General features: G+C 33.4%; 1 protein-coding gene across 1 annotated transcript in view; it reads right to left on the bottom strand.

Moving 5' to 3' along the window:
- LOC106469973 (calcitonin gene-related peptide type 1 receptor-like) overlaps positions 1-12052 on the bottom strand; it is an 81193-nt gene that overhangs the window by 15169 nt on the left and 53972 nt on the right. The window contains exons 9-11 of the mRNA XM_022398534.1: positions 7405-7465; positions 4973-5039; positions 387-472 (exon numbers count right to left, since the gene is read on the bottom strand). Coding sequence (XP_022254242.1) covers positions 387-472; positions 4973-5039; positions 7405-7465 — 214 coding nt within the window. The remainder of the gene's footprint in view (positions 1-386; positions 473-4972; positions 5040-7404; positions 7466-12052) is intronic.

Raw genomic sequence — 12052 nt, 5'->3', positions numbered from 1 at the left:
CATTATGTGTTATTGATGATAATCCTGCCTGGACGATTCACTACTTACTAAAGGATAACCGATATATTATGTGTTATTGATGATAATCCTGCCTGGACGATACACTACTTACTAAAGGATAACCGGTATATTATGTGTTATTGATGATAATCCTGCCTGGACGATACACTACTTACTAAAGGATAACCGGTGCATTATGTGTTATTGATGATAATCCTGCCTGGACGATACACTACTTACTAAAGGATAACCGGTGCATTATGTGTTACGGAATGCATATTGAAAATATTCAAGTATATAGAATGAAAACTGTGTAAGTCCTACAGTTTGATTACGAGTTTTAGTCTTATTTATTGATATCGATAATCATAACTTATTTCCCTTACCTGAACTGGCTTGGTTCGTTAGTGTGTGGTGCTCGTAGTTTTGTCACAAGGACCCGGATGATATTACAGAGAAAGGCCAGGTTTAACTAGAAAAAAATTTTTTTTGTAAAATAATACTATTTCTAGTAGTACCAAAGTGTTGTAAATATAATAGTATCTATTACTTATCAAATGCTTGTTTAGAGTTATATTTTTTAAACGTGGCTAACGTTGATTAGGAAATAAGTTATCAGGATAAATTATGCAAAACCATTGTCACGTTTCTGAATACACGAATGCTATTTATAATGTAAAAATATTAAATGGCTCAAAAGGTAATTTGTAAACGTTACATTTGTTTTTATTTATTTCAGTCTATTTGTTACCATTAAGATAATTCTGTCTTCGCTATTGATTTAGAAGCAACCGAACATTTTAAAAGCTATTGCAACTTAATACAAGAAACAGCACATGAAGAAGACAACCATTTGATGAAACAGTCTACAGAAATACGACACTTTCAGTCACTTGAATTGTTTATGCCTCTCTTTAGGCCTACTTTGTGGTTACCAGAATAAATGAAATGTTTAATGTAACAAGCAGAAAACTTTTGAAATTCGAATAGCAACAAGGAACACAGAAAGTTGTTTATAATTAAGCACAAAGCTACACAATGGGCTATCTGTGCTCTGCCCACCACGGGTATCGAAACCCGGATTCTAGCGTTGCAACTCCGCAGACATATCTCTGTGCCACTGGGGGGCAACACAGAAAGGCAAATATGTTAGAAAATAAAGTAAAAATTGAAATATTTTAGCTGGAGAATGGAATGACTAGATAAATTAAAACCATTTATCGGGTTTTGAACTTTTTGCAGATGTTAGAGTAAAATTATTTCATTTGAGAGAAGAAAAAATTGCTAAAATGAATCATACGATGTAGATAACAGTGTTTTACTATTACTTATACATCTTTCTTGCATAAAACTGTTTTACTATAACAAGTGATTGGTTTGTTTTAGAGCAAAGCTACGTTTGACTACCTGCTGTGTCTACCGTCGGGAATCGAAACCCGGATTTTAGAGCTGTTCCACCGGAGGATCAAGTGATGGGTACCCTTCACTAACTTACAGGCAGTACCAATGAGAACAATGCTTCAGAGAATGCTGAAGTCTTATCTCTGGGTGTCCCGTTACACGTGTTGTTGATGTATTTACTTAAAATCGAACGTAAAGATATATGTTTAGGTATAAATTACTATTTACTTACTTTTGGTGCGCTTAATTACAGCTGTGTTTCTTAGCAGAGAACGAAAGAACGTTACGAATAGAGCTGACTTTATTAATTAGACATTTAGAACCACTCTTTAATGATATTTCTTCGTCTTTTTACTGACACAGTGCAGTTGGTCGGGTTTTTAACATAAAGCTGTACAATGGAATGAATATCTGCGCTCTGCTCACCGCAGAGCATCGAATTTTGGATTTTATCATTGTGAGTCTGGAAACTTATCGTTGACCCACCGGGAGTTTTATTAATACGAAAACAAAAAGTGACCTATAAAAATTAATTGAATATTGAACACAAACCTCCAATTACAAGAAGTGGTTTAATTGTGAATTATCAATATATTTATGTCTAACTCTATTAAAAAAAGTACAACTCGTATTTTTAACAACGTAATTATCAGAGAGTGAATATTTGATGAAGAATACTTTTATTTACGTTAATCGAGTATTTATTTAGATATGATTCTTACTGAAAAATTGTTGCTTGTTGAAACCGTTGCATGTTGTATAGTTTATTGCATACTTGCTTGCTACTTGTACAGTACAGCTTCAAAAACCTTACATATGTACAACTCAAATTCAGCTTTAATAACAAGAGTCACTTATTGCGGCCATTTTTTTATATGTCTAGGTTTAGTTACATTGAAGGATAATCAATTGTCTTTGTCCACGTGTTCATGACAGTTTTTAAAAACCTGTAGGATTAATCTTAATAATAATTGGTCAACCGAACGGTTAGTCATTAAAAACGAAATAAATAATGTTCTCAAGATGATAATAATCGCTTTCGTAAAATAATACTCTGATAAAACATGATGTAAAACGAGATTCAAAGATTAACTTACACAATACCGAAGGAAAGCAATTAATAAATATAATAACAAGCAAACAAACCAAAAGGACAAAGTTAGTTAAATTTATCTGTACACCGTTTTTCTTTATATGTATATTTTTATATAAGCTGAGAATCCTTTCTTTGCACGTTGTTAAACCTGACGAAAATCTATCGATATAATAGTACTATCTGTTGTATACCTATGTAACTACTTCGTAAGGTGATGGTGGATCTACACCAAATTTGGTATGGAGGTTCATTAAGTCCATGCGGGGGGTACATACAAATTTTCAGTTTTGTATTTTGCTGTTGTTATGGGCGTTTTTACCACAACTTCGGTCACTGTAGATGAATCTTCACCAAATTTAGTATGGAGGTTCACAGAGACCATGGAGAGATGCATAAAAATTCTCAGTTTTACGGTTTTTATTTTTGCGTAATTTACCACTACTAATTATGAAGGTTTGTTGGGTCCATGCAGAGATGCATGCAAACTTGCGTTTTCACATTTTGTGTTTTGCAGTTTTTATGGGCGTTTTTTTATTTGTATTTTTTTTTGCAATTACACATAAGGGAAGCAGCTTTTCGTGTCCTAAGATAACTTTTCGTTAATCACGAATTTACATAACTTTCGTCCAAAGGACGGGTACTTCAGGTAGTTTCATATAAGCATTATTCATTTTTCAAACTGTCAAATAGTAAAATACTTTGTTTAAAAGATGTTTTAGGAAGTGTGTAGTTTTGCATAGTTTACCGATCTTCACCACCAGTTCGGAAACAACATTTACACACCGACCTTAATTTGATGTCACGTTATACAAAACGAAGAAAATAACTTGGTATATTCATATAACAAAAGGCTGTTTTTATGTACCCCGTAAATAGTGTTTTACTTCTTTACAGTTTGCGATGAGTCAATTGTAGCGTACCGAAATTTCAATAATAAAATCCGGAGTTCGACTTCCCGCGATGGACAGAGCGCAAATAGTCAGTCTATCGTGTAGTTTTGCAACAACAAAACAACAACTATTTATGGTTAGTTTCATTGGTATTATTTAGTATATTGTTTATAAATATATATATATATTTTAATTTTTGTTTGTTTGTTTACATGAATACTATTTGTTACAATGGTTTGGGGCGCGGGTTGGCCCTTTTGTAGAGCTCTGAATCCGTGTGATGTTAGAAAATATTCGCCTCAATTTTAGCTGTGGCGACGTTATATGAATGATAGTCTCAATCCCTTAGCAAGGATGGTGGGTGGTAGGGTGCTGCTGGCTGGCTGCTCTCCTTCTGGTCAGTAGTTCAAAATTAGGGATGATGGCAGCTAGTCTTAGCAATATTGCCATGAATATAAACACGGATACAATGCTTATGAGAAATTTGATATTGAAAAATTACACTAATGACGATAATTTCGCGTTGTTGGCGTATTATATGGCTGATATAGGACTAATCAAAATTTCCTAAGCTGGCCGAACCTGGTGAGGCATTTGTGTAAATATAGACGAAAATATCTTTAATAGCAAAGGGTATCCAACCGATTATTAAACGAATACATCCAGTAGTTCTAGTGACTTTATTACACAAGACCAACTTCATTAATATATATAGTTCCTTTTGAGTTTTGATCTAGATAGCTTAGTTTTTCATCAGCTCTTGATAATTGTTAGTATTTCAGGTCCTTTTTACGTTGTGTTTACTTCTGATTCAAGAAGAAAACAAGCGAAACACTATCAATGCTGGATTTGAAGCTTTTTATGAACTGCAAAACCTTTTTTGTTTCTTTTTAATTTTCTTTAAAATTTACCTTGTTTTGTTGAGAAACTCCTTTAAAGCATAATGACATGAAGTTAATATACAATTTAACGAACGCATTCGTGGTGTATTAGCAAAAATAATATAATTACTTTAACTAACATATTATTAATTTTTAAATGCATATGCACCGTATTCAACTGTATTGATAGGGTATGAATATACATAGTTAGTGCGACAAATTACATGTATTTTGATCAGCAGAATCTGTATATTTTGTTTGTTTTAGAGTAAAGCCACATTGGGCTATCTGCTGTGTTCACCGCGGGGAATCGAACCCAGGAATTTAGCGTTGTAAGTCCGTAAACTTACCGCTGTCCCATCGGGGGAGAAGCAGAATCTAACAAAAATATATCTTACAACTTTTCAGATCTTTGTTTGTTTGTAATTAAGCACAAAGCTATACAATGGGCTATCCGTGCTCTGCCCACCACGGGTATCGAAACCCAGATTCTAGCGTTGTAAGTCCGCAGACATACCGCTGTGCCACTGGGGGGCAGCACAATCTACACTGTGAAATAAAAACATAACATAACAAACTGTATCATAACAATTTATTTTCCCTAACTATCTTTAAAGAAGATCTTTCAATAACATCCAAAAACGTTTCTATGTTGTTTTAACCTAAAGAGTTATGATATTTTAACCAAATCTATAAAAACTCACCAACAGACTTAGTAGATTTGGTGTATTCAAAATCCATTCGTACGTTTCTTCAGGTATGGCCCAGCAACTACGAAAACCATGTTTTCTTTTAAGTTACTTTCTTTTACGTTTATGATCTGATAAGTATGGTTAGACGACATTAATACCAAACTTTGTATGGTCTGGTTAATTGTAGCTAAATTATGTTTGTTAAAAGAAATTCATTTCGCGAACACACAATTGCCACAGTCAATTATTTCGTGTTTTTGTTGAGTCGAATTCGTATATTATTAGATTTTCACTTCTTTCCGAAATGACAAGATTTATTACATACACAGCTTAATGTATCTTTCTAGACCTCACTGATACATTTCATTATTGGGTTAAAGAAAGGCTTTACGGATCTCAGCACTTCTAATGGGTAATTTCATTATCCAGCTTTTGCTGGTAAACTTAACTCTAGTGATATTTGTTGATGTATTTCTTTTCTTTTTGTTCATACTGCACTAGTTACTTCGTGTTGTTGCTTTTACAAGCAGTACTTTACTAACGTGTTCAGATTCTGCTGGTGTTTGTATGAGTGGCACTTTTGTAATAAAACATTAACTGATGATATATTATACTTCCAGTTAATAATTATTCATTGTTGACGGCAACAATGGGTAATTGAACTGCGGACAGAGAGAGACGTATTGTTGAGCGAGCACGCGAGACGTTCGTTGTGAATTATAGCGTTTGTTATAGCGCGACTGTGGAAAATAAGTGTATTGCAAAGTTGTATTTAGAAAGAATAAACCAGTTTTATTTAAGAAAGGACTTGTGTCGCTAAAGTTTCGTCGGAAAGAAATTATACGGGAAAGTTAACTAACGAACGGAGACGTAACAATAAGAACAAGAACATTTCTCCGAATCCTGCTCGTAAACTTAGTCTGTGTTTGTTAGAAACAAGAACAGAGACATCTTTCCAGATCCTATTGGTTATCTTCGTCTGTGTTTCAAAAACAAGAAGAAAAACACCTCTCCAGATTCCGCTAATAAGCTTCGTTTGTATATTAGCAGCTATATTTCTCCATGTCTTACACGTAACCTTCGTCTGTATGTATTAAAAGCAAATATACATCACTCCAAGCCACGCTGGTAAGATTTGAATGTGTGTGTGTTAGATGCAATAATAGGTACAGATATATTGGTAAACTTCATCTGCGTGTCTTACAAACACACATAGAGCTATTTCTCCAGACCTACTGGTAAACTTCGTCTGCGTATCTTAGAAACACACATAGAGATATTTCTCCAGACCTACTGGTAAACTTCATCTGCGTGTCTTACAAACACACATAGAGATATTTCTCCAGACCAACTGGTAAACTTCGTCTGCGTGTCTTAGAAACACACATAGATATATTTCTCCAGACCTACTGGTAAACTTCGTCTGCGTGTCTTAGAAACACACATAGAGATATTTCTCCAGACCTACTGGTAAACTTCGTCTGCGTGTCTTACTTTTGAAGTATAAAAAAAGTGAGGTTTTCATTGTCTTATGTTGTTGTACCGGTTTGCATAGCATTATTAAATAGTAACCTTTAGGCTTCAGCAAGCGAGTGTGTATGTGATGGAGAAAAATTATTAATACCGTATTGTTGTAGTAGTTGTATTATTTTTTATGTTATGGGTGACAAAAATCAACTGTAACCAGAATTTACTGTAATATGATATTATATATATAATGAATCCACTTTCTTTATTGATATGTATTTTTTATCTACTTTGAGTTATAAATTAAAACTTAATTTTAACATATATAACTAATCATGGAGAAGTAAAATTAATTCAAAATGTTAACTGGTATTAAAATTCTGTACGTGAAACATGCATTATTATTATTTATTTGTTTACTTTCTCAAATTACTTGATCCTGTATACCTTACCTAGTCTATTTTTATTACTTGCATCCTTTTGGTTCAACCTGGAATAATTGATACCATATCACGTGGAAAGTTGTGATATTGTTTCATGAGATATGGAATCTGAAAAGATTCGTAAAATCTTGCTTATAACATAATAAAGCTTTCCAGTGTTATCTGAAATGGTGTCTCGAATTTGTTTCCAGTTTACCAGTAGGTCTGGAGAAATATCTCTATGTGTGTTTAGGACCTTTAGATAACATTTATACTCATAAATTTACATATAAAGACAACGGTTGGTACCTTCGTTTAAAAACTATATATATAGTTATTGTGAATATTTAAGTTTTATAAATTGCCCTTAATGTACTTTTCTCTACACCGAATCAAGTTTGTCTTTTATTTTGGCAGAAATTGTATAATTTTCACATCAAGTGATTGTAGGAAATATCACCCAACACTTATAAGTGTAAGTAAATAATATCTCTAAAGATTTTGTTCCATATCATTGTAGCAGCTTAAGCTGCATACTGTTTCATTCTTACATACCTTTCGTCCGCCAAGGTTTTGCGTATAACGGAATATATGCTTACTGGCAGTACAGGAAACACTATGAATAAGAAAAAATAAACTTCAGATTAACAGGTAAAAAAAAACACACAAAAAACTAAACTCCGTTGTTTTAAAATAACTTGTTTATTCCTATATTTTATATATAACATCATTATTTCAGTTAACTTAAACCAAGCAATCGTTCTTGTGTTTTCGTACTTTACTTCAGGACCAAAAAGATCATTTGGAAGCTTCGTAAGGCTTAGCTAACTACAAGTTATCTCTAGCTCCTCTCGTTTCCTTTCAAACTTTCTGACCAAGCCAAGCAACAATAGTAACAGCCAGACCACCTAAGCGACACACAGCGTAAAATATAGACAAAAGTATAGATATAACAAAGTTATTTAATGAAATGAAATTTGGTCATTTAGATATTATACTTTAAAATTCAGATAAAGAAGATCATGTCATTTTTTCTATACAACTTTTATGTCTTGTGAAACTTGACTAAAACGTTTAGCTATTAAATGAAAAAACAATTGGTTTCTTGTCTCAGGGTAGACGAAACTGTAAAAGGTCCTGTTAAATATCACTGTATAAAGAAAAAAATAACTTCAATCTTATGGTGTAAGCGCCGACGCTAGGGAAGCATTAACAACCAATAGCGTTAAACATTATCTTTTGTCTTTCATCGTTCAACTCAACTGACGAGTTCTTGGCAATGACTTATGAGCACAAAAGTAAAATCTAAAATGCTATTTTTCCTGCCTCTGATTTTGAAACCGAAGTGAACAAATTAAGATGAATGTTAGAACAGCCATCTACAGTTTACACGATTTTTATCATAAATCTTAGGCCTATTAGTTTCCAACGCTAGAATCCGGGTTTCGATACCCGTGGTGGGCAGAGCACAGATAGCCCATTGTGTAGCTTTGTGTTTAATTACAAACAAACAAACCTTCACTGCTAAATTAGGGACGGCTACCTGGAGTGGAGATGGGCGCCACCTGGTATATCTGACCGAGAATCACCGATGATGCATTATAATTTAAGATGCTCCAACGGTTGTAAGCTGCCGCGGAACTCAATAAAAAAATATAAAAAATTATAAAGAACTCAGATTTAAATATTAAGAATATAATTGAATATAAGATAAAACGCACGTACAAGAATGTGTTTTATAGTATTTTTAAGATAAAAATTCAAAAAATAAAAAAATCGGAAATAATTAAATTAATGACAACGAGGACGAGTTGACGAGTAATCTGTTGTTATGGGGTCGAGAGTATTAAAGTTTTCCAGAAGGATAGGGGGTTTACTGTTCTCACTATGTGATCAGATACAAGATTCAGGTAAACTAGTTAGATTATATCAGCTTCTAGCTGAAATTCCCAAGTGGTCATATTGTGTGTTTGTAGAGCTTTACCAATATATATAATATCTTTTACAGCTACCACAAATGTATTTATAGTCGACTCAGGAGCGCATAGGGATGGGTAATGTTTTTAGTTTCAAACACGTTTTTAATTCTAAATAGTGACTTCCATAATAAACGTAGCTTACTTTGTGGGTAATATGTTCTGATTATTATTTTTTTAATTTGATATTTGAGTTTAAAATTTCTTTGCCCATGAAAGGAATGATAAGAACTAGTGGATATTTTGAGCCACTCGGTAAGTTCTATTATATTTGTTAAAAACTTTCGTGTGATAGAGTTGACGAAGTTAATGGGATAACCGTTATTTTATAACATGTTACGAATTTTGGAAATTTCAGAGTGAAGACAGAAGTAGTCAGAACGTATGTCACACGCTCTGTTTAGAAGATTAAGGGATAAGGTTAATTTAAAGGAGTCTGGTATGAAACTGTTGAAACGGGTGTGTAAGGCAATAAAGGTTTCCAGATGTAGCAAAGACAGCGTTCATTTTGTTTACTTAGACATTTAAAAAAAGCTAAGTTATTGTTTTCTTCCATTGATGTTGTGAGTTTGAGTATTCTAGAAACTTCTTGGCGCGGTCGGCGTTGTGAAAAAGTATAATCAATGTATCTTCTATATAACATTGGTTTGTAAAAGAGAGGGGGGGGGTATTCTTTCATCTACTAACATTAATAACAACAGAGAAAAATATTCGCCACACTGTCTACCTAGTCGTGAAGTTCGAAAACAAAGTGACTGTCCCGGAGGGCTAATTTAGGAAGATGTTTGAATATTTATCGGTTAAAGCTAAGTACGTTTGTTTTGAAATTCACGCGAAGCTACACGAAGACTATCTGCGCTAGTCATTCCTAATTTAGTAGTGATAGACTAGAGGGAAGTCAGCTAGTCACTACTACCCACCGCTAACCCTTGGGCTACTCTTTTACTAAGGAATAGTGGGATTGACTGTCACATTATAACGTCCCCACGGCTAAAAGGGCGAGCATGTTCGGTGCGATGTGGTTTCGAACCCGCGACTCTCAGGTTGCGAGTCGAGCACTCTAACCACCAGTCCATGCTAGGCCGGTTAAAGTTAAGAGTCATCTTTGTTTGGGGATAACTGTTTAATAACTATTTGGATTGTTTCCTCGTGTGGGATGTTAGTGAATAAGAACTGAATCTGTTTTGTTGAAGTTAGAATATTGTGAATTATCTTTCTGAGGGCTTTTTTACGCTAAAACTCAGATTTCGATACACGCGGTGAGCAGAGCACAGGTAGCCAGTCCAGTCTGTTGTATAGCATTGCACTTAACAACAAACAAACAAAACCACCCGATAGGTCAGTTGCAAACCAAGAACAATACTGAAAGAAAAATATTATTGGAGAAGTTATGATAGAATCAAGATTTTTTGTTGTTGCAAAACTAAGCAAGTAAACATGTAAACCACTTAATGAATTAGACTGGTATATTTTATTTTAAATTTTTACTGAGTTACTCCATTTTGAATTTATAACTATGTCAGTTTTTGTGCGCATGTGTAATCATAAGTTTAACTGTCCAACAAACATTTAATGCTATCGATTGTATTTACGCACAAAACCTTATTTCATAAATGCCTAAAATTTGATGAAAAGGACTATAGAAATTTTATTATCACTACACTCCAGTCAGTTCATTACAGATTTTAAATCAAAAGTAAGTAAACATACAATTTAGATCCTTTATATTTTTTTAAATAATCATTTTGGTTTTATTCTTCTTTTTTTAACTATCATTATACTTATGAGCAACAGTTATTTGATGTTTGTATTTGGAATAATGTAAACCACCGATGGGTGTATTAGGCAGCTCAGGGAACTGATGGAATATTTATAACAAACACGAATGCAGAAAGAAAACAATGTGATGAAAGTGAACTGGTTGAACGAGATGAAAGCTGAGTCCTCAACAGATACGTGCTGCATCAAGTCAGGTCGTTTACTCTTAGGGGTGACATTTCACTCGGAAGTAACACGAAACCAAGCGGTTTCGCATAGAACCTCGTATATGTAAAACAACCTTCAAAATCAGGCCTCTACTGATACTGATTTTCTTTCAACGACATCCTTGAGACCCCTCAAATGTTACATATATCACCTGTTTCTGTCACTATTTACATTTCATTTGAAGACTAGTGCGTATTTTTTAACACTACTTAACTATCAGAAGTTAAAGGTAAATGTCTCTTAAAAACATTACAACTTACAGGAAGGTGTGGCTTAAAATGTCTTAAAACATCAGAAATTACAGGCAAGTGTATCTTACAACAATAGAAATTACAGGCAAGTGTATCTTAAAACAATAGAAATTACAGGCAAGTGTATCTTACAACAATATAAATTACAGGCAAGTGTATCTTAAAACAATAGAAATTACAGGCAACTGTATCTTAAAACAATAGAAATTACAGAAAGGTTCATCTTAAAACATCAGGAATTACAGGCAAGTGTATCTTACAACAATATAAATTACAGAAAGGTTTATCTTAAAATAATACAACTTTCAGGAAAGTATTCTTAAAACACCAGAAATTACAGGCAAGTGTATCTTAAAATAATAGAAATTACAGAAAGGTTCATTTTAAAACATCAGAAATTACAGGCAAGTGTATCTTAAAACAAAGAAATTACAGAAAGGTTCATTTTAAAACATCAGAAAGTACAGAAAGGTTCATTTTAAAACATCAGAAATTACAGGCAAGTGTATCTTACAACAAAGAAATTACAGAAAGGCTCATTTTAAAACATCAGAAAGTACAGAAAGGTTCATTTTAAAACATCAGAAATTACAGGCAAGTGTATCTTACAACAATAGAAATTACAGAAAGGTGCATTTTAACACATCAGAACATACAGGAAAGTGTGTCTTTAAAACATTGGAACTTACAGGTAAGTATGTCTTAAAACATCAGAAATTACAGCCAAGTGTGTTTTAAACCACCAGAACATACAATAATTCGTGTATTAAACAATAACAACATCAGAACTTAAGGAATGTGTGTTTTAAGGCAAATACAGTTATGGATTATCACGTGAAATATTGAGCAACAAAAATCACGCTGTTTCATAAGTCAGTTTCTATTATCAATATTTCACGAACATTTGGTGATCACCTTAATTCTAAATACTAAATGTACTTCGGCAGTGTCCCCGAAAGTGTTCTGTTTCAAGAGTGAATAAAACCAAAA

This window comes from Limulus polyphemus, unplaced genomic scaffold, assembly GCF_000517525.1.
Source record: "Limulus polyphemus unplaced genomic scaffold, Limulus_polyphemus-2.1.2 Scaffold3750, whole genome shotgun sequence".
Taxonomy (NCBI): Eukaryota; Metazoa; Arthropoda; class Merostomata; order Xiphosura; family Limulidae; genus Limulus; species Limulus polyphemus.
This window is presented reverse-complemented; position numbering and strand designations above follow the sequence as displayed.